At 36.4% G+C, this 26,323-nt stretch overlaps 1 protein-coding gene across 1 annotated transcript in view; it reads left to right on the top strand.

Moving 5' to 3' along the window:
- DNAH5 (dynein axonemal heavy chain 5) overlaps positions 1-26,323 on the top strand; it is a 122,630-nt gene that overhangs the window by 82,781 nt on the left and 13,526 nt on the right. Inside the window, 16 exon segments of the mRNA XM_074146807.1 lie at positions 1,607-1,760; positions 2,519-2,786; positions 3,359-3,590; positions 5,165-5,279; positions 5,535-5,711; positions 8,899-9,102; positions 10,559-10,738; positions 11,644-11,781; positions 12,358-12,493; positions 14,727-15,043; positions 15,916-16,071; positions 16,484-16,666; positions 21,435-21,678; positions 22,806-22,920; positions 23,389-23,579; positions 25,391-25,512. Coding sequence (XP_074002908.1) covers positions 1,607-1,760; positions 2,519-2,786; positions 3,359-3,590; positions 5,165-5,279; positions 5,535-5,711; positions 8,899-9,102; positions 10,559-10,738; positions 11,644-11,781; positions 12,358-12,493; positions 14,727-15,043; positions 15,916-16,071; positions 16,484-16,666; positions 21,435-21,678; positions 22,806-22,920; positions 23,389-23,579; positions 25,391-25,512 — 2,932 coding nt within the window.

The following is a 26,323-nucleotide window of genomic DNA, read 5'->3' as shown; positions in this document are numbered from 1 at the left end:
TGAAGTTGCACGGCAGCTGAGAATCATAAGGCGGCCTGTATAAAACCAATGAAAAAAAAAAAAAAAGTCCAGAAAATATCTGGAGAATCCTTATACCTGAAGGCTTGTAAACCTGATTTGTGCACCAGATGAATTCAAGAAACTATCATCAAGAATAGACTGAGTGGAGATCTGAATAAACAAGATTTTAGCAAAGACTCTTTAAAGATTCTGATAAAACATAATCCTGCCTTACAAACCCCTTGGAGTTTTCCAGGTGGGTGAAGAAGCAGGTGTAAAAGTGTGATATTGATAAGATTAAACTTCGTGCTTTTCTGACCTTAAGTGTTTATCGAAACCAGATCTAATAATTTGTGCCAAAATACCTCTGGGAAAATTTTTGAATCCTTCCTGGATAGGAACTTTTGCCCTTTGTTAATCCAAAATTTTTTGACCTGTAAGTACTTAAAGATAGCAGTTGTTGGATTTTAAATGGTTTCATTTAGTTCACCAAAGTAGAGGATAGCCATATTGCTAACTCAGTGCACATAACTGAAAGTATTTTTTTCAGGTCAGTATTTTTGTCTAATTTTGAATAACTAATGGGAAAACTCTTCCAGCCGTTATTTCCCCCTGCAACTGAAACAAAAGGGCATAGAATATTTGTTTCTTCTCTGTGTCCATTTCTAATTTTAGTGGTGTCTTTGCTTTTGAAGTGTCTTATTTATAAACACATGTATGGACCCTTACCTTGGTGATGATGCTATGTTTGCTGAAATGCAAAAAATTATCTTCTTAATCATCATGAAAAAAAAAATGTAAACCCAATGTATTTGTTTCCTGAGGAGTGGCTTCTGTGAGAAGCTGCTAGAAGCTTCTCCTATGTTTGATAGACCCTGTGCCAGCCGGCTCCAAGACAGAGCCACTTCTGGCCACAGCTGAGCCAGTCAATGATGGTGGTAGCACCTCTGTGATAACATATTTAGGAAGGGCAAAAAACATGCTGTACAATAGCAGCTGGAAGAGGGGAGTGAGAATATGTGAGAGAAACAACTACACAGACACCAAGGTCAACCCACCACACCTTGTCTAATAATTTTTATGTTTTTTAGCTCTTAGTTTGCTGCTGCTCTCCTTCCTTTCTGTAAAACTGTGAGTGCCACCATTGGTGATGTCTTTCCTAGAAGGGCCAACTAGTTTTAGGTTTTTAATTAGCCAATAAAATATAAAGTATCTTACTGCACTCAGCACATGTCTGTCTTCTCACTTTTTCTAACAAAAGAGAAACAAATGGCATGATAAGACTTCAGATTTGGGGTTTTTTTGTTGTTGTTTTTTTCTTTTTTGTGGGTTTGGGTTGTGGGGATGTGGTATTTTAAATTTTTTTATTTATGTGGGAAGTGAAAAAGAGAGCAGGAAAAAGAAGAATAGATTAGGTATTTAGTGTGAGACTTTGAAATGAGTTATGTCTTCCCTCCTAATCCAAGTGAAAATTGCTGGACTTTGGCACCTTTTTTCCTTAAATTCCAAGAGATCGTTTCTTACTTAAATTTACTTGTTCTTTTTCTTTTAACTGGAAGCAATTTTTAAAAGAAATGAATATTAGTACAACTGTCCTTTTTTGTAGATCGTACAACACTTTAAACTTGATGGAAGATCTGAAACTTTTGTACAGAACAGCAGGACTGCAAGGCAAAGGCATCTGTTTTCTTTTTACAGACAATGAGATCAAAGATGAATCTTTCTTGGAATACCTGAACAATGTTTTATCATCAGGAGAGGTAAGATGCCTTCTCGTCGTCCTTTTTCTGCTTTTTAAACTTTATAATTCTGAAGTAAAAGAATGAAAGTTATTTGAATATTCTTTTATATGTCAGGGGGCACAGCTTCACAAACTAAAACTCAAGTGCTTTTTATCATTACAGCATTATAAAGAATGGAAAAATCCATTATACTAGGTTAGAGTGGGACAAAACTATTGTAAAAATCAGAATGAGCATCATCATTCCATATAGAGAAATTGTCTAAGTCATACCCTTTAAAATATGTTGACAGGCTGTCAGGGTCATGAAAATAGCTTAAAAAAAATTGAGACTTGGGGAATATCACTGAAGTTTAACAAAATTTTTTGTTAAATTGAATATCTCATTAATATACAATTAGTTTTTATATGGTAAATATATGTCCAGAATGGATAGGATGGCTCTTTATTTGTTTATTTATTTCAGGAGTGTGTTTCAGAGTAATTTTTACTAGTTATTAGAATATTAAGAGAAGAAAGCAATGCATGCTTTTGTACATAGATTGTTTTTCACATAGGAGAGTGGGCTTTACTTTTATAGCAAGTTAGATTTCAATGTGTTTAATGAAATCACTTCAGTAAAAGTTCTAGTTTAAAGGAGTGGGATGGGTCCTAATAACTTCAGTGTCTGAAATATATGTCCCTTCCTGAAATGCTATGTATTAAATGAACCTTGTGCTATATACTGTATTTTGGATCATATCATAAAGCGTGAAAAAATTTTCCTTTTTCTCAAAGGTGTCAAACTTATTTGCTCGTGATGAAGTAGATGAGATCATTAGTGACCTCACACCCACCTTCAAAAAGGAACATCCACGTAGACCTCCAACCACTGAGGTTCTGTATGACTACTTCATGGCCAGAGTCCGTCAGAACCTTCATGTGGTTCTTTGCTTTTCACCAGTAGGTGAAAAATTCCGAAATAGGGCCCTAAAGTTCCCTGCACTTATTTCTGGATGCACTATAGATTGGTTCAGCCGATGGCCTAAGGATGCTCTAGTGGCAGGTAGGTGTAGGTTTTGTCTGTGCAGAAATTTAATTCTCTGAGTGGTCATGAAGTTGTTTGAATTGCTTTGAATTTTGCCAGCACACTAGCAGAAGAAACTTACTTGGTTCTAAAATTTGATATAGATGTTTTCTTCTTTAAAGCTTGCTGTATTAAACTGTTGAAATATTATTGAAGAAAAATTCCCCTTGAAGATGGCTTAAAGGCATTAGTAAAGAAGTCAAAATACGACTAAAGAAAGGAGTTATTGGTGACTGTACTAGTGACTGGGTGTACAGAGGAAGGCTGGGATTACTCAATATCTGTTAGCTAGCATTTAGACAGTTTCAGAGAGAGAAAGGAGTTGCACACCTTGGAGGTGAAAGAATACCAGATTCTTGGCAGTACTTTTTTACTGAGATGTGTGGAATAATGTTAAAAATGTAATGGTAGAAAGTAAAGAAGACTGAGGTTTCAGAAGCTTGGTGAAAGCTGATACAATACATACTTAGATGTTTTATATTGCCTCATTTATAAGCTAAGAGGTTTTCCTGAATACTTACATGCATTTATGTTTTTCTTTCTTTCCTAAGTATCTGAACATTTCCTGTCCTCATTTGATATGGACTGCACTGCTGATACAAAGAGGGAGATTGTGCAGTGTATGGGCTCATTCCAGGATGGAGTGGCAGAGAAGTGCTCTGATTACTTTCAAAGATACAGACGTTCTACACATGTGACTCCCAAGTCCTACCTGTCCTTTATTCAGGCATATAAAACCACATACAAAGAAAAACATGCTGAAGTGCAGACATTAGCAAACAGGTAAACTGCTCACTTTACTACTATCTTTCTGTAGTTTTCTTCCCCAGGTAGGTATATTTTGATACGCTTCATTTCAATGCATGGCTTGTCTCTTTGCACAGAAGAAGGATTGTTTGTATTTTTAAATTTCCTACAATTGTGTAAAGGTGTAACTTGATCAAATATTATAGTTGCTCTTGGCATTTTAGTTAAAGACTATGTATTTTTGGAGGGGAAAAAGGGTAGAAATGTATGAAAAAGCAAGGTGGTGGCAAAAAAGGTGAATATAAATTATTCCAATGTATTTTTAATGAGTAAAAGAAAGCATCTACATATAGTTTCATAATATATTCACAAGAGCATTTCATTTACCAGAGAGCAGCTTTTGTTTTCTTGCTAAACAGTTATATCCTTCTGATATGGACATGTGAGAAATGGCCTTGGCATTTTTGGTTTTGTGATCAGAGAGCCTAATTTAGGCTACTGACCTTTTTTTAACTTGTAGATTATTACGGTAGGTTTGATATTTTAATTCTCATTTTGGATACTTTATTAAACTAATGTAGTCTATTTGCAGGTTTATCTTCATGTCAGAAATACTCACATAGAATGCAAAATTAGCATTTAGTGTATCGATTGGTATTACCCTTAAGAAAAACTGTCTTCTCACTTTTGGAAGATTGGCACAAAGAGTTGAAAGCCTTTAAAAAAGACTCAAATTAGTTTATTTCAATTGGAAGCATTCTTTGGCTTCAAAGCCAAATTGAGTTATAAATGTGTAGTTATGTTACGGGTGAAGACTTGTAAAACAGAGAGGTTTTGTCCTGTTTTTTACCTTCCGACACCTAAAATGTACCATATTAGTTCATGCATGTCAATTTGTTTCACTTCACCTTGCATAGTCTGAATTCATTTGGAAGGTATTACTCTTTGTGTTCTTCTGTATTTGTTTACCTGTCCAAGTACTGCTTAGCCGTTGCAATAGCAGCCTCTGTAGAGGCCACTTAAACTTGTCTGAAAAGTCCCAAGTAAGAATTTATTTTTTGATAGACAAAAAGCACTGTTGAGGGGGAATTTTAATGCTGAATGAGAAAAGTGTTATCTCAGTGTTATTTTTCTATTTCTCTTTTTTGGTTGGTTTTGATTTCACTATTTTCATTTTTGTAGCCTTTTCAATATTCTTTTCAAATAAGAAATAGTGATTTGAGATATTTCTTAGGATTCTAGTGATGAGAAAATGCTTTATGCTGTGTAGAACTCAGTTCTTTGAGTATCAAGTTGGAGCTCAACAGGGATGGAACCAACATATAGGATTTTATGCAATAATAAAGGCGCACTGTTTGAGCTAGAAGTGGGTAAAATTTCAAGCCACAAACTCTCTTCGTGCAATTCTTAATTGTTCACTTTTTTTATTTTGAAGACATCAGACACTTATTTGAAAGTTCCTGTACAAGTTTTTTTTTTTTGGTGTAAAACATCTTTTGCTAGTGTTCGTTCTGATTGATGTGATTCATTCTATTGATGGAATAATTTGGAAAGCAGAGTGTAAATTATATAGAGAATTACGTGCTTTTTACTTTGTTTTTTAACTCCAGAGTGAATACTGGACTGGAAAAATTGAAAGAGGCCTCTGAGTCAGTGGCTGCTCTAAGTAGAGAGCTAGAGGTAAAAGAAAAGGAACTTCAAATTGCCAATGAAAAAGCCGACATGGTATGAACAGCTTTCAAAGTGTATTGCACTTTGATTTTTTTTCCTTTTTTATTTCTTCTATTTTGAAAAATTAATCAAGTAAAAGGAAGTTAAGTGATGGAAAAAAGGGATCTTGGAAAATTATAACTGATGAAAGTCATCTTGTTTGAGTTTTATGGTTCTGGAATTCAACAGGTAAAACTTCACAACAAAAATTAACACATTCTTCCAACTGTTTTGTTTAATATTTGGTATGTGGGTTTTCTCACATTCTAGGTACTGAAAGAAGTTACTGTAAAAGCACAGGCTGCTGAGAGGGTGAAGGGTGAAGTTCAGAAAGTGAAAGACAAAGCTCAAGCTATTGTAGACAGTATCTCAGCTGACAAAGCCATTGCTGAAGAGAAGTTGGAAGCCGCAAAGCCTGCTTTGGAAGAGGCAGAAGCAGCCTTACAGGTTAGTACACGGGCCATGTATAACATTAATTTACTGCTAATAAGATGAGATTCTTTGAAAACAAATACAGGATTGCAGGTGCATCGTGTAACTTATCAGTTGACAGAAAATGTATGTAAGTATACCTGTTCTGAGGATTTTTAAGTTCAATTTTGTTTTTCTTTTTCTACCCAACTACCAAACCCAAAATAAGCAGTTTTTCAGAAAAGGGCGAGTTTTAACTTTCATTTGAAACTGTAGTTGATATATGATGTGCTGCAGGTTGATATTAGACCAGTAACTGAATGTTAATACTGTTTTAAAACAGCTTGTGTGCAATGAGTGAAGAAGTGCCTTCCATGTAAAAACAGTTATAATTCCATCCAAAGCTAAACCTCCTGTCTTATTTTAAGTTTTCACCAATGAGTTGCATTTCAAATAAGCTTGCTGATCTACTCTTTTCTTCTTTCTTCAAATAAAAAATTCTTTTTTCTTATGGATTGTGGCATTACCCAGATTCTAGCATGCACCACGGGACTTCGTTTCTTTCAACATACTCTTTTTGTGAAGCTTTTTTAATAAAGTGATAGCACTCTGCCCATATCTTTAAATGATGCATCATTAGTGATGAAAAAAGATTAATTTTTGTTGAATTTACATAGTATTTTTTTAATGTCCGCTCAGCTGACTGTATAACAGTATGACCCTCAAGGCATTTCTGTCATGAGCGGCAGTAGTGGGATCTGGAGTAAATCTAATACTAGAGGGTAGCAGGGAGCTGGCATCTCAAGAAATAGAAAGAGTGAAGGAAAAAACGGAAGATAAACCTCAAAGTTTGTTACGTAAATTTACTGGAAGGTTTTCCTTTCCATTTGAGAGGCTGCCAACAGTTGTGATGGTTAAAGACTATTGTGATGTTCCTTCAAATCAAAGTCTTCAAAATCTAGTATAAATAAGTTCTCATGGATCTTCTGAATGTATGACTTCACTTTGAGGGAGAGGTACTTAACAATCTCCAACTGCCATGATTCTTGAATGGCAGAGGGGAAATGTCTAAATAAAGGCTGATGACATGACAGCTGATAAGAGTGGAATAAGAGAGCGAGTCTGTATCATAAGATCCTGATACTTAGCTATAGGAGAAAGGTAAAAAAAAAAAAAAAAAAAAGACTAAAACCCAGAGGTGGGCAAGAATTCTGACCAGTGCATAAACAAACAGTGCTACCTGGGCAGTGTCTGAGGTATGAAAAGAGCACCAGTGTCCTGTGTCCTGTCCTGCATCCTATTACAGCTTACTTTCTGGTTTTGGCTACAGTTTCCAAAAAAAAAAAAAAAAAAAAAAATGTTACTCTTCTTGAAGTTTTGGATTCTAATAAATGAAAATCTGATTTTAAGGAAAAGCTACACTAGTGTTATTTTGAGACGTCACAATGGGGAAAGGTAGTTGGGCTTAATACTGAAATTTTTACATTTGCTATAATGAGTTACTTTGCCTGTGGCAATATGAGAAAGGAAGACTATCATAAAAGCAAGCCTATCAGCATGCATATCTGTTTTCTCAGCATGTGTTCATTCATTCAGAAACTCCTTTAAGCAAGAAAATTATCTATACAGGTCTGTATAGGGCTGCATCCTTCAAAAAATAAATCTGACAATCATTATGGATTTGCAAATTTCCAGCTAGGAATTCCTGTAACAGAATTCTGCTTGCAGTGTAGACAAATGTCTTAAAGTATTTAATAAATTCAAAGGTAACTTCCCAGATAAAAAAAAAAAAAAATCTGTGGTTTGTTATTTCACTCAGTTTTTTACGTATTTTAGGACAGCTAAATGCTATGTTAAGAGACAGGTAGGTACAGAACAGCTTATAAATATTCTTAAAATTATAGTGAGATTAATTTTTTAAAAGTTTGAGTAAGAGTTGTCAAAGTTCAATAAAGCTTAGTTGCCCTTTGCCCTGCAATAAAAATGGCACATTAAATGCACAACTAGAAGTAAATAAATAAATAAACAGAAAATAAATGCAGCTCTTTTGCCACAATTTGGATGGTAGCAAAAAAGGCTGGGCTGAATTTTTTAAAGGTCACTAAGAAACACTGGTTAAAGTTTCCACATGGATATCTGGAAAAACTCTGCTGAATTATCAGGTGCCTGCTGAACCTGATGAGCAGCAAAATATTGAAGGGAAACAACAGTCAGGCAGAAGGAAGGTGATTAGGATAATCTGTAATAATTAACAATCCCTTTCTTGAAGCATAAATATAAGTAGTTAAAATCTTCCTTTATTAATTCCCAGTGAGGCATGTACTAGGCTAGAAGCAAGGTGTCATAACACCTGCATTAACTGGTTGCTTATTTTAAGTCACTGTCATGTACTCAGGGTGATTAAACTGCCTGTGAATAAGCAAAGCTTCTCATCCAAGTTATGTCTGGTGGGGGCTTGCCCGTGAGCAGTTATGAGTGGGCCTGCCCATCAGCAGTTACCATTGTTCAGTGTTTTTTTTGCTCTATATGTGGTGCAGCATGCACTACTCTTCAAATCAGTGCTTCTCTAAGGAAACATCTTCAGTAGTCTTTTCTGATAATCCTTTCTGATTCATAACGTACACTAGAGACACAAGTTACGGTATTAGATTTGCATCCTAAGACTTACTTGGCCTAACTTACTAGGGCCTAGGTCTTCATACGTTATTATAATTCATTTGTTTTTCTCTCAGACCTGTTTCTGCAACAGGAACATTCTCTGTAGGATGAATCAGAAGGCACAAGTCTATATGTGTATCAGGCCTTCCCACTGTTTTTCCTTAATTCACCTTCAAATAGCAACAGAATGTGTTTTCCTTTCTAGGCTCAGTTTCTGGTCAATAGGTTTGCATTTTCTAAAAAATAGGTAAAATGTCAAGATGTTTCTCTTTTGTTCTCTGCTCTGTGTTTTGTCAAAAATGTGCATGGTAGTTCTAAACTTTTAGGTGCTGCTGTGGAGGTGGCTGAGCTGAGGTTTCCTAGTAGTTGGTAGGAAGTAATAGTGAAAATCTGGTTGGAGGATCCTTCTAGCTTCATGCTTTTTAGAGGTAAAATTATTTTCAATCAAAAATAATATGAATAATTTTTTTCTTTTCCAGTGGATGAATACTGTTGGTGAGCTTGTGCTCTATGTCTTAAGTAAACAGTAACAGTAATTGCTTTACCCTTTGTTTTAAATTCATAGACAATAAAACCTGCAGATATTGCCACTGTCCGCACGCTGGGTCGACCTCCTCACCTCATTATGCGTATCATGGACTGTGTGTTACTGCTCTTCCAGCGAAAAGTGAACAATGTGAAAATTGATCAGGAAAAATGCTGTACCATCCCATCATGGCAAGAATCTTTGAAACTGATGACAGCAGGGAACTTCTTACAGAACCTACAGGTGCTCGTGCAACCTTCTTTTTGATATTTTTTAATTTAAGAAAATAGGGGGGACAGTTTTCTCTCGTGTTCATAGGAGATCAAATGTGCATGGGGAATCAGACACACAATTGATCTGAAATGTTAAGGGCTTAAAAATAAGCATGTCATAATGAAATAAACTTGAATCCTTCTGGCAAAGTCAGGTCATAAATCAATTATAATTTCTCCTAAGTAAGGCAATGACATTACTTTCAGTGACAAATGATTCAAAGCTTTAAGCATTTGTTTTGAATGGCCATTACTTATCTGTTTCATTAAAGCTGATAGAAAACATCTTTTTTTATGGTACCTAACTTTTCATTAATTTTCAGCATTGCGACTTGTGCAGTGGCTTGCAAAATAATAATTGATTATTAGGATATATAAATCAGATTTTTTTTTTTAAATTTGGGATTTTCAGCTCCATAGCATATGTCTAGGGAAATGGGAAGAGTAACTAGTGAATAATTTGTTCGTATTGTTCGTAATTTGAACTAATAATATTATGATTAGTCTGTTCAGAATAAATTGTACCTTGTCCTGCCCCACTGGATGTTATTATCTCTAATTTCTGCATTTTGAGGAGTTCACTTAGTCTGACTCTAGTCCAGCAGAAAATCACAGGTGGCAGACTTGACCAGCTTTGTGGTGTTGGTAGTGCCATGGGTGCCGTTTATGTAGTATTCAGATTGCATCTGCTCATAAGGAATTTTAAGTTGCTGAAGGGCTTGAATATTTCGTTGCTCGTGCATAAACAAACCTATTTGTGCTTCAAGGAACAGCTGTGTTTCAGGTTCATCAGTGATGGACTTTCAAGGTACCTTGCAAATAAATCTTCTAAGAAGACCAAACTTATACAGAATATTTGATAATCAAAATAAATTTGAGGGAGAAAATTGAGAGCTTTTAGGGATGAAAAATGGAAGAGGTGTTTTTTGGAGAAAAGAGAGAGTCAAAATAAATTCTTAAAATTGAAATACATTCCACTAATGAGATAAGGTAATTTAAGGAGAAGATAGCTGGCTTTCCGTTTGAATGGACTGTCTTGTAGATTGTTTGTTTATGAAACAGAGCAAAGTTTTTCCTTTTCTTATTGAAGATTAAGTTACTTATTCAATCTTAAGGAAAATGGAATTTCAAGCAGGATATCAGTGATACTTTCTATCAACAATTAGCTGTGTAATGGTAATGGATAGTGTAAGATAGCAAAGAATATAATTGAAGGCAAACTTTTTTCCATTTTGTAAGACTGTAGAACAGAGTGGAATGACTTTGGCAAGCTTTCAAAGATGCATGAGACAGAGAACTTCATGTTAGCTGTTTGCAAGTAACATTTGTGATCTTGGTAGCGTTCTGTGCATGCTGAAATGTGTGTATGTATAGTTTACATATCTTACATACATTATGTGTATTCCACTTTTTTTTTTTTTTTTTAGCAATTTCAAAAGGACACTATTAATGAAGAAGTGGTAGAACTTTTGAGCCCATATTTTGAAATGGTGGACTACAACATTGAGACCGCTAGGAGAGTATGTGGGAATGTTGCTGGCCTTTGTTCATGGACCAAAGCTATGGCTGTATTTTTTTCTGTCAACAAAGAAGTATTACCTTTAAAGGTAAGTCTGTTAATCAGTGGGAGGCACACAAACACAAACAGCCTTTGCTCCTTCTCCTCCCCACCTGTCTCCACTTGAGGATTTTGTCTGCTGGAAACATCAGCTGCCTTATTCCAACTGGTGCATGCCTCTGTAGGAATCTTGGAAATAGTAACTCTACAGTAAAATATGTTTTAAATGTACTATCATTTGTAAGTTGTCAAAATTATGAAAGAGATGGAGTGGTTTTATGCCTTTGGGCCCTTTCTGAATGGGGTTGAAGCAGCTGTCATCCAGTTTAATTCAGTATTGCAATTGCTGTGCATAATTAAGAATTAAGTAGGAAAAAAATTGAGATCTGGTTCTTATAATGTTCCGCATCTCAGTTCATAAGAAGACTATACAGAGACTTTGTTCATCAGTGTCATTTAGAGAAAAACAGGACTAAATAGTTGTTAAAAGGTAAGATTGAAAGTCAGGAAGAACATGGTAAAGCATGATTTTAATAAAGAATAGCTTGTATTTATAATAGGAATGACTGAGAGAGAAGCAAGATTTGTAGTTAGAGGTAGTATCTTTCGTTAGACAAAGCATATTGCTCTGAGAAGTCAAATAGGCTTCTAGTGGCACCAGTCTTTTTTGCAGGCCAGATCAGACTAACTTTTGTGTCAGATGGAGAAGGGTCAGTATTCCCAGAAGTTTTTCTATTTATTTTTAGTAATTGATGTTAGACCAACTGCTTAACAGCAGCTACCTGCAATAAGATTGTTGTAAAATTCAAATAAGAGGTTTTAATGAGTGATGAAATCTCTACTGAGCACTTTGATTTTGAAATGGAGTACAGTAAAACTCTTTGAGATACATTATAGCAAATGCTTTGAGATGTTGTATGTGTGAATACACTTATATATTTGTATACTTCATAGGCTAATTTGGCAATCCAGGAGAATCGCTTAACCACTGCTATGCTGGATCTGCAGAGAGCTCAAGAAGAACTGGGTGCCAAGCAAGAAGAATTAGATATTGTGCAGGCAGAGTATGAAAAAGCGATGAGAGAAAAACAGGTGAACTGCTCTTTACAGAAAAGAAGTTGCCACTCTTACTTTAAGGAAAACTGTTATTCCTTAGAAAGGTTGTTGATGGACAAAGGATAAGAGAGAAATATTATTTGGAGCCTGCTTCTTTGGATCCCACCTCTCTCCTTTGCCACTGATCCTCTCCCCCCCTCCCTTCTACCTCCTCAATAACTATTTTATTTGGATTATTTTTTTAGTGCCTACTACTGTAACATCAAGTTTTATTAATGTATGTTATCTGTGTATTATGTATTTGAAATTCTGGGCAGAATTCCCCAGAGTCAATAGATACCAGACATTTTGCATGTCATTTAACATACATGCCAACATGAACTGTAAGGCCAGAAATATTAAAAAATTGGATCACATTTATGACAGATGTTGATAGTTTGTCATGATATATTTTCTTCATCCCACTTTCCCTCCTTCTCTGCACAGTTATATAAATGTTTGAGAATATATTTTTAAGCTGTTTAACTACTAGTTTAATAAGATGTAGAAATTTTTCTGGCCTGTCAGATATGTGACTCTAAACCATATTTCTTGGTGCATGGTTTTCTCTAGACTTTGATTGAGGATGCTGAGCGTTGCCGTCATAAAATGCAAACTGCCTCAAGTCTTATAAGTGGTTTAGCAGGTGAAAAAGAGAGGTGGACAGAGCAGAGTAAAGAATTTGCTGTGCAAGCCAAGAGGCTAGTCGGTAAGCTTTTGCCTACACCCTTAAACTTGGAAGTTAGTCACTTGAGTTGTAATGGCTAGTGAAATGGAAAACACTTGAAATTTCAAACTTTCACTTTGCAGCTCAACTTCTTTGTTGCTAAAATGAGGGTAATTGTTACTAATTTTCCTGCTAAAGCACTGCTAGGTGAAAACTACAATATGAGACTGAAGTTCATATTTAAAAAAATTCAGTGACTGTGTATGCTATGCACGGGCTTTACTTGACGTGTATAACATGCAGTGCATATTTGGGACACTGATGTTTTAACTTGACTGATGTTTGTAGGCAGCAGTCCAAAGAGAGTGACATGTTAGCAAGTGCCAGTAAAATGTCTATAACCGAGAATATATTCATCAATGACCTGGATGAAGAGATAGAGTGTACCCTCAGCAAGTTTTCTGTTGGCACAAAACTGGGAGGGGTGGCTGACATACCAGAACGCCATGCTGCCATACAGTGACACCCGGACAGGCTGGAGAGTTGGGCAGAGAGGAGCCTGATGAAATTCAACAGCGGCAAGTGTAGGGTGCTGCACCTGGGAGGAATAACCACATGCACCAGTACAGGTTGGGGGCTGACCTGCTGGAGAGCAGCTCTGCAGAGGGACCTGGGAGTCCTAGTGGACAAAAAGTTGACCATGAGCCAGCAATGTTCCTTTGTGGCCAAGAAGGCCAATGGCACCCTGGGGTGCATCAAGAAGAGGATGGCCAGCAGGTCACAGAATTACAGAATCCTCATGGTTGGAAAGGACCTTTGAGATCATCGAGTCCAGCCATACGCGCGCGCACACACATGCACAGACACAAAAAAACCATAAACAAACAAACAAAAAAACCTGAAGTGCCACGTCTACACATTTCTTAAATACCTCCAGGGTTGGTCGAGGTAGGGCAACTAAGATGATTAAGGGATTGGAGCATCTCCCTTATGAGGAAAGGCTGAGAGAGCTGGGACTTCTTAGCCTGGAGAAGACTGAGGGGAGACCTTATTAATGCTTATAAGTATCTGAAGGGTGGTTTGAGGGAGGATGGAGCTGGACTCTTTTCAGTGGTTCCCAGTGACAGGACGAGGGGCAATGGGCACAAGCTGGAACATAGGAAGTTCCATTCAACTATGAGGAAGAATTTTACAGTGAGGGTGACAGAGCACTGGAACAGGCTGCCCAGGGAGGTCGTGGAGTCCCTTTCTCTGGAGATTTTCAAGACCCGCCTGGATGCAGTCCTGAGTAATGTGCTCTAGGCAACCCTGCTTCAGCAGGGGAGTTGGACTAGATGATCTCTAGAAGGTCCCTTCCAACTCTAACAATTCCTTGATTCTGTGATTCTGTGACTTGGGTCTTTTTAGTCGGGAGAAGACAAGACTGAGGGGGGATATTATCAATACCTATAAATACTTAAAGGGTGGGTGTCAAGAGGATGGGGCCAGTCTTTTTTCAGTGGTGCCCAGTGACAGGACAAGAGGTAATGGGCACAAACTGGAACACAGGAAGTTCCATCTAAACACGAGGAGGAACTTCTTTACTTTGAGGGTGGCAGAGCACTGGAACAGGCTGCCCAGAGAAGTGTTGGAGTCTCCTTCTCTGGAGACATTCAAAACCCTCCTGGACATGTTCCTGTGCAACCTGCTCTAGGAGGACTTGCTCTGGTGGGGTGGTTGGACTAGATGATCTCCAGAGGTCTCTTCCAACCCCATATAATTCTGTGATTCTGTGATGTCTATTACAATTTTTTATTATTAGTGGTAATAATTGTAATTGATTTGTACTTAATTAATAATCCTAAATTAAGGTTATTTTCTCCCCCCCCAGTATTGTTTAAACCTGTTCTCATGATTGTGCAAGGAAACGATGAAATTGGAAGTTTGTGAGTAAGCTTAATCTGCCATGTCCTGCTTGTGCAGGATCTGGTGTTTGCAATAGTGTATGTGTGTGTGTTGGCTGGACCTTGGCTGGCTGTTGGTTGTCTGTCGCTTGATTCGTACAGTTGCAGTGAAAGGATAAAGTAAATGTGGCATCTACTGAAATGTAGCATTGCTTTACTATGAAAACAATGAGCCTTGGGGAAAAGGCTGATTTGTCTTCTTTATGGGTCAAAGTGTGTTCTTCAGTTACCAGGCAAACCATATAACAACTAGAGAAGGAATCAGCTCATTCATTAATAAAACTGGCAAAGCTGTAATGTTTTATTTTCTTTTTTACCTTTTTCTCTTTAAGGTGATGTACTCTTGGCTACAGCTTTTCTGTCTTATTCTGGTCCTTTTAACCAAGAGTTCCGCAGTCTGCTATTAAATGACTGGCAAAAGGAAATGAAAAGCCGGAAAATCCCCTTTGGTAACAACTTGAACCTCATAGAAATGCTGACTGATGCTCCAACTATCAGTGAATGGAACCTGCAAGGATTACCAAATGATGACTTATCCATACAGAATGGAATAATTGTCACTAAGGCATCTCGTTATCCTTTATTAATTGATCCACAGACACAGGGTAAAATTTGGATTAAAAATAAGGAAGGCAAAAATGAACTTCAGGTAATAGGAGTGCTGGTGCTTTCAAAATCCCTAGAAGCTCACAAAACAGTCACAACTCAGTGATTCAAATAATACTTAGCAAATGCCTTTTATATAAAATGCCTAGTCTGGATATAAAGGACATCTCAGATATGTTTTGGTAGATTTGAGATTTGGCTAGATATGAAAATGTACATCTGAAGCCTATTAGTACCAGTGACTTGATTTTTTTAATGAATTTATTTTAATGAAACATAAATTGTTGGAAAATAGGACTACTTTTTAAAGCAAACACTATTTAATGGCTTGTTCAATGTAACTCCCAATTTTTAAGGAGGGGAGGAGCTGGAGGGAAGAGTTTTAACCTTGCCAAAGTTTGGCTTGGGGATATTATCCAAGATAAATTTGAAGGAGATAAAAGGTTCCTGTGAATTTCTGGTCTAGTTGCACTCATTGGATATCAAAACTTTGAGTGCTCAGTGTTGCTTTCTTCTACTTCAAGGCCGGGCTGGATGGGGCTTTGAGCAACCTGGTCTAGTGGGAGGTGTCCCTGCCCATGGCAGGGGTTTGAACTTGATCCTGGGTTTGGGTTTGAACTTGATCTTTAGGTCCCTTCCAACTCTAACCATTCTATGATTCTACTTCTGTAGCTGAAAAATAGAAGTTTGCATTCAATGATATCTGAGAATATGGTACACTGATGCTACCTTTTCTTGTGGTCACAATCTTTGCCTTAATCCTAATCTAACCATGGGATCATTGTTTTTGTCAGTAATTTAAATAAAATGAAAAAATGTATAAATATAAAATATATTATATTATAAATATAAAACAAACAAAAAGCTTGGTAACTGGACATAACATAATATACTTGTCCATGATTGTATTTTCAGATCACTTCTTTGAATCACAAGTATTTTAGAAATCATTTAGAAGACAGCCTTTCTTTGGGAAGACCTCTTTTGATAGAAGATATTGGAGAAGAACTTGACCCAGCACTTGATAATATTTTGGAAAGAAACTTCATTAAAATGGGTTCAGCCAACAAGGTACAAATAAAACAAATGAGCAAACAAGTGAAAACAGCCCCCCTCCTTGCCCTCAAGAAAATAAATTCTAATAAGTATATGAATGTAAAAGATTAAACTCGTATTTAAATTTGATTAATGTTAATACCAAAAAAAAGCAGAGTTTAAGATCACAAATACTTAATATATTAACCTATAAAGCTCCTAATCCCTTTCCTTATGACATTTTAAAATATTGAAGTAATCTATGAATGAATAATTTAAACTGTTCCATAGATATTTTCAACAAATTCTTTCCATCAGTCATATTATTTAAAGCTGGGTTTTTATGACTTTGAACAGAAAAATGAAACTTTGTTCCTACATGCAGTATCTGAAGGAGTGTGGACTGGTTCTTGATATCTCAAGACTTCTTTTTAATACTTTTCTTAAGGTGAAGGTTGGTGATAAGGAAATAGATGTTATGAATGGCTTCAGACTTTACATTACTACGAAACTGCCAAATCCAGGTTACTCTCCTGAAATTAGTGCTCGAACCTCCATCATTGACTTTACTGTGACCATGAAAGGTCTTGAAAATCAACTCTTAGGAAGAGTCATTCTCATAGAGAAACAGGTAAAAGAATTATTTGTATCTTTTTCCTGGCTATATGTCTTACATTTACCTGTAGAAGGTTTTACTTTCATTTTAATTTATTACACTCTATTCCAATATTGCAGGGTAACTTTCTGGCTCTCTCTATTGTGCTCATTCTTAATAATACGTATTCATATAATGGTTTAAAAGCTGATACAGAAGAAATTGATTCATTCAAGCAGAAGTTTCTATTTGTCTTTATTGTCTCAACTGTACCATGCTTGCCTTATTTTTCCTGCCTCAATGAGTTGTATCATCATGAGAATGGCTTGTGAAAAGGAAAAAGGCCTTGAATAAAAGCTGATGCTCTTCTGTCTACACACTGTGGAGCTCATGGCAACATAACCTGGTGCAAAGGGTTCAGACTTAGTTACTTCTTTGCTCCAAGGGGAAATGGGCTAGCTCCTTATTTTGACGTTGCGGATGTATTAGTTAAGGAAGTCCAAGTTCAGGATTACAATCCCAATAAACATGCCACCAGAAGTTCTGGAGGGGAGGTTGGTTGGTGTCTTTTGAACTATTGGACACCTAATCCCTGGCCAGGCAATACTGGAGTCAAATGAGACACTATGCATCTATGACTGTGTATTTACTAAGATTTTGGCAATAGTTCCGGTTTACCTTCACTAGAGAGGAATCTGTTTTTTCCCTTATTGGGACACCTGTTGAGGTCCTCCCACCCCCACATCCCCTCAGTGTAAGATGTTCCTTCTTAATGGCCTCAGTCATCTTGTTAATGTCAAGTAGTTGCATTTCATTTCTGATCAGTCCATGGATCTCATGAGAGAAATCATATTCATTCTATGAAGGCTTATATTTTTTCAGACAGCTTCATTGCACCATCGACTTCATTTCAACCAGTGACAGCTTGTCAACCTACTATGTAATGGAATTATCATGGTCTTTCTGAAATGCACTGTGATGTGTGTATTCACAAAGCCTTATGTCAGACTTCACTTCTGGGCCCCGAAATGCGGTAGATTCCTCAAGATGACAGTCATTTAATCAGCAAATTCCTCCAGTCACCACAGTTGCTTTATGCCTGCTTGGAGGACACAGACAAGATAGGAGCTCAATTTTTCTCAGAGGTGCAAACAAATAGACTAAGAAGTAATGGACTCAAGTTGGAACATGGGAAATTCTGATTAGATATTAGGAAGAAAATAGTTACGTTGAGAGTGGTCAAAACCAGGAACAGGTTACCTTGGGATGTTGTGGAGTCTCCATTCTTGGAGGAGTTCAGGAGTGAACTGGACATGGCCATGAACAAGTGACCTATTTAGACCTGCTTTGAGCAGGGAGTTGGACTAGTTAATTTCTGGGGGTCCCTTCCAAACAAATTATTCTACTATTCTATGGTATCTTTGCCACTAGCTGGGAATGTCTAATGGGTGGACATACTGTGCTCTCTGGACCAGCTTCTCAGAGTGGTGTCCTCACTACTGCTTGGATTGAGACCACCTGGGGCTAGTTCTTCTGGATAAACGACAAGCGGACCGCTTAACAGGCAGAGGGACTTTCATAGAATATGTTTAACACTTTTCAGTTTACTTGGCCTCTGTTCTTACACCCTGTGGTTCAAGGCTTCCTGAAGAGTCAATTAGGACATATCCCGCCATCCAACCCCACTTTTTTTTTTCCTATGATATCTAATTATGCAACTTTGGGAATTTGGGGATTTCCCTATTAAGTGTCTAGATTTGTGCTACCTTCTTGTAGCCTTTGGTAGGGAGGTGGTGGAATTGTGTAACTGTGATACAGTTTACCAAGTTATTTTAGTAGTATGACTGCTTGGTGATATGCAGTGTTAGAATGTATATGTGGAACTTCCGCCCCCAAAAGAGAAGAGATTATTTGTCTGAAGTTAGTGTTCTTCAAGGTTTGTATGTACATTTATATCCATCTTGCCATTCTACTGTCTGTAATATAGTTCTGCACTTATAACGAATGAGATATTTAGACTTGCAATGCGGAAAAGGAGGGTTTACAGCACATCATTTAAAGATTCTGCAAAGCCTGACTTTCTGTTCCTGTGTTGTCTGGTATGCCCATTGGTAGAATCTGTGTGATTACATCTGTGTGCTTACATCTCAAAGAATTGATTGTTTATCGATGAGAATTCTGGTACTGATTTCTTGTTTTCCACCAGAATGTTAACCAATTTGCAAGATGTGAGCTGAGCATAAGAAGGTCAAAGGGTAACTGGTATATCTGTATAATTTTAGTTCTACTCTATTTCTTGGAATTATTGGATTTGAGAGACTTGGTACTACTGAATGTAGTATAACATACGGTTTTAATGATAATATTATTTTGCTACATTGGCTGTTACGTAATTTGACAAAAAACTTGCTTATTTAGTCTTGTAGAAATAGATATGTCATTAGTAGTGAAGTTATAATATACAAAAGTATTTATGGCTTTTTGAATTTTCAGATTTGTATTTCAAGATTTGTGGTGGGAAAATGCTCAAGTTTTGTAAGGAACAGTTGATGCAAATTCTTGCACTTGTGAATCATTTTGTGGCAGAATGATATAAGCTATGTAGCAGCTTTTATATTTTATGAATATTATGAATAAAAATCTAGCTTTCTTTATGAAAGCCTGTAAAATGATGTCAGCTTATGAAAGCAGTTCCATAAAGCTGGATTTGAAATAGCCTCTTTCGTGCAAATTCCTTGAATTTATGTATATGGTAACTTGTCTTGGTTTTTTTTGCATCCTTGATGTTATGACTGGAAATTTTTGAAGACGTGCAGAATACTTTCAACTGTGTACTCTCCCTGATCTGCAAAAAGTATTTTAAAAGCTTAGTAGATGTTTTTTTCACTAAGGCTTTCATCTAAGGTTACTTCACTTGCTTTAGTTTGGCCATTCTGTTTCCAACTTGTTTCTCAGCCTCTTCTTGTGAGGGAAACTTAGCTTTCTGTTTTTTGAAATGCATTGCAATCTAGAATATGTTTAACCTTTTAAACCAAACTAAGCAAAACATGAAATTTAATTTGGCTCAGAATGATTTCTCAATATAATTATTATATTTAATTGGATGCTAACGTTCTTTTAATGCTAGACTTTTAAAAAATGTTTCTACTTCATCAAACTTGCATATGCTTGTCTTGCTTCATAATTGCTACCTGCTTTTCTTCAGTTCCATTAGCCATCGGTTGATTAAAATGGAGTTAACTGTAGTTTTCTTGTCTTTTTTCATCAGTTTTTGTCAGAATCTTTTGAATCTGTATGCACATCTTCTAAGTTATGTGACATTTACATTATTCTGTGACAACGGTCCCAATACATCTTTTCTACCTGATGATGATGATTCAATATACCTTTTGTACGGTGACAAGAAAAGAACCTAAATCTGATAACAAGATGACTTTTTAAAATTTCCATTTTAAGATAAAAGAACTTGCTTTGCAAGAACTAAATTCTGGAAATATTTAGGAATGTTTGCAGAGTGTAGGAGAGAGAAGACCACAAGTTTAGAATGTGGGAAAACAACCAATTTAAAAAGTTGTAACAGTGTTGCAAATCTGTATAAATGAAGGCTGCTCCAATGGGAGAGTAAAACCTTTCCTTAAGCCTTGCTGAGGTCTCAGGTTCCTAATTCCTCTAGTGCTATATGAGAGATTGTGTATTTCTTAGTGTTGTTCCTGTTTATTTGGAATAGTAGCAGCCTGTCTTGGCAAAGGTGCTTCCAACATTGGAGAGACATTGTTAAAACTGTCCACTAGAACTTTATAAACAGCAAAGGAGTACTTCTGTAGGCGTAGCTAATATTTCTACCAACTGGCTCACTTATTGTTAATTCATAAGTTTCCTATTATCCTTGTCTTATGAAAGACTCTTAAACCATCCTTTCCCTTTTTCTTTCTTTTTACTTCACTGTATTGAGACATTTGGTGTTGGTGGTGTTTCAATGGAGTATTTTTATCTTTGAGGGATTCATTTGTAATAAGAGTACTATAAAAAGGAAGGCCATTTACCTCTGAAGAACATATTTTTCTAGATATTTTAAATAGGTTTATTGGTTTTTTTAAAATGCAAAACTGCTAATAACAGATATCCATCTTTTATATATGACCACTGGAAAACAAAGTAGGCATATAAACCACCCAGCTTCTACTACTAAAAGTAATCAAATAAATACTTCTAATGAAGCAACTCAGTTTGAGTTCTACATGCTTTCTTTTCTTAATCAATGAAGCCTGTCAATGAGAGGCTAAAGTTATCCCTGGTTGATGGAGGAGTATTTTTAGATGCACTTCTTGAAATATTTGATGCTTGATTTGTTGACTAAGGATGCTTGTTGTTACTGAGACTATTTTTCAATATGGTGATTGGAAAACAAGGCATAAATGAGAATGGCATTAGATGGAGTGAAATAAAATCCTGTGCCTGGAGAGGTGCTTGTACTTGTCTTTGAAACAGAAAGAGAAGGAAAAAAATTAATATTCTGGACTTCTAATTCTATTAGGGCATGATAAGAGCACGCTCCATAGAATTTGTTGAAATGATTTTTTAATACACACTTATGTAGCAGGTTCAGGAACCTGGCAATAGACCTGCTGTCAGAAATACAACTGGAATTCTTTCCCCAGATTAGTGCAGTTACCCTTGACCTATACTGTTTTAGTAGGATTGGTATTTCTAAAACTGAATACAAATAGGATTGGTACTTCTAAACCAAAATTTTTTATTTTTGACTGCTCTTCTGGTTTCCAAATATTACTGTGTGTTCCAACAGGAATTAGAGAAAGAAAGAACAGATCTTATTGAAGATGTGACAATGAACAAAAGGAGGATTAAAGACCTAGAAGATAACCTGTTGTTCCGACTTACAAGCACTAAGAGTTCTCTGGCAGATGATGAGAGTCTAATAATTGTATTGAGTAACACTAAGACGACTGCTGAGGAGGTAACACAGAAACTGCAAACTTCTGCTGAAACTGAAGTACAGATCAACTCAGCCCGTGAAGAGTACAGACCTGGTGAGTGAAGGTAGCAATGAAAGACGAATAACTGGACTGTACTGTTAAAATAGCAATACTTAGAAAGAGAAATGGTAGTATGAGATCAGGAATGAGATAATGGATGTGAAGGATCTGTGTTTTTCTGCAAGTAGAATGCATCTAGGAAATGTCATATTGAGCTATGGGGGAGAAAATAGTCAATGTTATGCTTCATATGGAATTTATAAAATGAAATGATCTATTCTCTCCCTAAACTTCCCATTGCTCTATATACAAGTGTACGTGTCCATCTAGTCTACTGGATAAGAAACTTGGGAGGGCTTGGTGGTTCTTTTTTAGCTGTTAAAATGTTGACCCTTTTTATGGACTGTTAATGAGACTAGTCATTAGGGTATTTAGGTAACTATGTTTGAGTTCAAGATGTTGACATTCTTTTAGGGGCCAGTATAATGTAAATGCTTTTTGTATCTGTTTCGATGAATGCTTTGTTTATCCTGTCATAGATCCTTAAGTTATTATAGTCAACACATTTCATCAGTCTTTTGGCTTTTAACAGACAGGTGAAAAATGTGAAAAAATGAGGAAAAAAAAAAGGTCACTGGAATTAAGTATTATACCTGCATTTTAGGAAATGTGTAAAATGGTACTGTTAGTGTATCAGAAATCATTGCAGATTTTGTAAAACCTTTGTATTTAAAACTAAATAACTGCTGAAAGTAAGCTAAATCAGTGTTGGGTAAGCTAAATGAATGTAGTTCATTTGGCTTTTATGTGACTCCTGTAAAAGTCTATAAAGAGAAATTTGTTTGGATACTGAAACAGTACTTCCAACCATCTTACTTTTTATATGTTCTGCTGATGATCTGAATATTGCAGTATACCATCCAGACGCTCTCCAAATATGCTTATATTTGCAAACTGGGCTTTACATAGTATGCATTGATTACAGTAAAGATGGGGTTTTTTTGCTGATGTATAAATGAGGATTAAATTCCCTTTTTAATTATTTTTCTGGGCAATAAATAATGGAGCAACTCAAAGATCTTCAGTCATCATTAGTGTTAAACTCGCTGTACTGGTTGTTTGAGTTAAGTTTTCTGCTCTTCATTTCTACTTTGAACACAATCTTGTTTCCTGTCCTTCAGTTGCAACTCGAGGTAGCATCTTATACTTCCTTATTACTGAGATGAGCGTGGTCAATGTGATGTATCAGACTTCACTTCGGCAGTTTTTGGGACTTTTTGATCGCTCCCTAGCCAGGTAATTTAGCTAACAATAAGTATAATTTGTCTTTACCCAGTCCTGGAGGTGGTTGTAGTACAGTAAAGATTTGTTGTAAACTAATGTCAGAAAGAAGAGTGTTGCTCATTACAGCCTTGACAGGAATAGTCAGTTTAAGTACCCACCAGCCTTTGTCTGTTAGTTACTAAGGCAAAAAATCTTCAAATGTACTTAACAGTCCTTAAAAATTAGGCATTAGTTAATTAAAAACCATTATACTGTGTTGATTTTCAGCTATGCAGAAGGGCTTGATTAGAAAGGATTTTTTTTTTTTTTTGTTGCTCCTTCTATCTGAAAGTTGTTGCTAGCTTGCTGTCTGTTATTCTGTATTTGTGATCTATTATTTTTTCATGTTTTGAAAGTTCTGAACTATGGCTTTTTGTCTTTTACGTAGTATTTGCTTTACTCAAGCTATGCAAATTGACATTCAACTGCATCTTCCAACAGGTCTACCAAGAGCCCTATAACTAGCAAGAGGGTTACTAATATTATTGAACATATGACATATGAAGTGTTCAAGTATGCTGCCCGAGGACTCTATGAGGAGCACAAATTTCTTTTCACATTATTACTTACACTGAAGATTGATATACAAAGAAACAGAGTGAAGCATGAAGAATTTCTGACACTTATTAAAGGTTGGAACTATGGAACAATTTTAAGTAGAGTACACGTATTATTGTAGAAAATTTGTGAGCTATGGTTATATCTTCTAGCCAGCCTGCTGCTTCCTTTTGCACGTGAGAAGCCAGTCAATTGAAAGAATACATGCTTATCATTCTGTTGTGGTGACAGACAACATTGTATGGTAGTTCTAATTTACAGCAGCATGCTGAATATTGATAAACATAGCTTTGAGAATTGTGAGAATTAAAAAGGAAAAGTAAGTATCCTTTCAGTTGATGTTTATGTCTGCTGGTCTAATACCACCAGGTATGTGACTTAGAAAAATTATTATACTAAACATCTTTTAGTTTATTTGGTAACTGCAGGAGGACAAGCAAGCAAGTAGAAACAGAAAGTGATGCTAGCAGTTTAAAAGAATATCATACTCTTAGTTGAATGTGACAAGTTCATGGCTTTAGTCTTAACTGCATACAAGCACTGTGTATCTTCACTTGAAATCTTGGAGCGTGTGTGAGCTGACATAGGCAGGATGCAGGAAGAACCACAAAACCATGGATGAAATGCAAAGAGTAAATTTAATCTCAATACCTCATGAATTAGGAGATCTCCGAAGCAGCACCTGGGCAGAGGCACGCAAGTGGGAATGCAGGCACTGCAGAGCTTGGTCCTTGCTAGAGAGAGTCAATGGTAGTGAGTGAGTCCTTGCAAGCGAGACAGAGAGTGTGAGAGATTTCAAACCTGCTGTTCTTGCCTGTATATCACAGATTCAAGCAGGCATAGCTTTCCACTGTGCTTTGATCTTCTCCAACAGCAGGGCAGGAATCTCAGGCATGTTGGATAAGGTGCCTCTGAATCCACCACAGGCCCGTGTTATCTAGGTGCAGATGTTCTACTTGTCAAGCACAAAAGACAAAACAACAATTAGTGTGATATATGTGTTTTCTAACACCCCAGGTGTGAGTCATTTCAGCGTGTTTACAATCCTCCTCACTGATCTTCTGTTACTTTCCCATAGAGTCATTTTGTATTACCTTTCCAAGGTACTTTCTTTTCGAGGGAACATTTATTTACGGGTTATAACTGTTAATTTTTTCATGTTGAATCTTAATATCTTTTCCCAACAAGCATTTATTTCCAGGCACATTGCACAAAGTAGTAGTAAATCCTCAAAAGAGAAACTGGTTAACAAAGATTAAGTTTAAGGTACATCATAAAAAAAAATAAAAATATAGAGTCACCAAACTGCAAACTCTGCCTCACCAAAGGTGGCATGGCTTTATAAGGTAGAAAAACCCTGTAACCTCATGATTAAAAATCTGGATTCTCATGGCTTGTATTTCCTTTTTATTTTGTGTTTTCTTTCTTTTAGCTTCAGCTGAATTCCAAGGAAGGTAAAAGTACATATTGGCAAAGTTATGTTATCCACAACAATAAAAAAATCAGCTAAAATAATATTGAAATTAAGCTTCAGTTTTTTCTCTGTAAACTCAAGCTTATTCTTTCACAGTAGAAAATAGATTTAGCTTGTAATGGGAATCTGATTTTAAAAAAGTATGTTTTAAAGTAAGATGAAAAATAAGATTTGAAAATAAATTTTGTGTGTTAGCTAACTCAGAAATTTCTTTGTGACCATCCTTAGTTATTAAGTAGTTTTTAAAGTAGTTTTCTGCAGAATGAGAAGACAGTCATGTAAAATAGTCCCGCAGTATCTCGTTCACATTTTCCAAATAGGTCTGGTTTTTTGGGGTTTGTTTTTTTTTTTTTTTGGTCTTTTGGGTGTCTCCAACAGTTCTAACTATAACTAATTCCTAGTTTCTTGCAGGTGGTGCTTCCCTAGACCTTAAAGTTTGTCCTCCTAAGCCAGCTAAATGGATTCTGGATATGACTTGGCTAAACTTGGTGGAGCTCAGTAAGCTTAAACAATTTTCAGATATTCTCGATCAGGTAAGTAAGAGCTTTTAAATTATTTTCTTGTTTAACAGTGATTGCCTGGTAGTGATCAAGGCATATGGTGGGAAACTGATATATTTTATAGAACAGAATGAAAGTGATAGCAGATAGCTGAAGTTGTGGCCCTGACAGCTTAGCAACCTGTATTGATAAAACCCACAGGAAAATAAGAAGAAAGTAGAACATTTCACACACTATGTAATTATAATACTTTCAGATTGGGATACAACTTGGTATTATCCAATTCACATAATGCAACTTGAATCTTCTGGGTTTTAGACTTTCTTGCATCCCTCTTGTGCTTTCTTATGCTATCCTTTATGATGCTTGTTCCAATATTTCTCTGAATACTGAATTTCACTGAATTTCACTGAATTTTTAGAGTTGGAAGGGACCATAAAGATCATCTAGTCCAACTCCCCTGCTGAAGCAGGATTGCCCAGAGCATGTTAGAGCATGTTACTCAGGATTGCATCCAGGCGGGTCTTGAAAATCTCCAAAGAAGGGGACTCCACAACCTCCCTGGGCAGCCTGTTCCAGGGCTCTGTCACTCTCACCGTAAAGAAGTTTCTTCTCATATTTGATGGAATACGTGGAATAAGAGTTAGGGAAAGGGTGTTCAGTAAATTCTACACTTGTATGAATAGTCTTAATTGACACTAAATTTATGATAGCTAATGGAATAAGTAAAGAGCATTTGGTGTATCTGTATGTACCTTCTGTACAGTTCTGTGGGGAGCAGATATGTAGCTAGTGTTCTCAGAGCTATGTCTGAGCCTAGCTGTCTGTGTTCTGCCCTTGCTGT

This window comes from Numenius arquata, chromosome 4 (assembly GCF_964106895.1).
Source record: "Numenius arquata chromosome 4, bNumArq3.hap1.1, whole genome shotgun sequence".
Lineage (NCBI taxonomy): Eukaryota > Metazoa > Chordata > Aves > Charadriiformes > Scolopacidae > Numenius > Numenius arquata.
The sequence above is the reverse complement of the archived record's forward strand: the minus strand, read 5'-3'. Positions and strand labels throughout refer to the sequence as shown.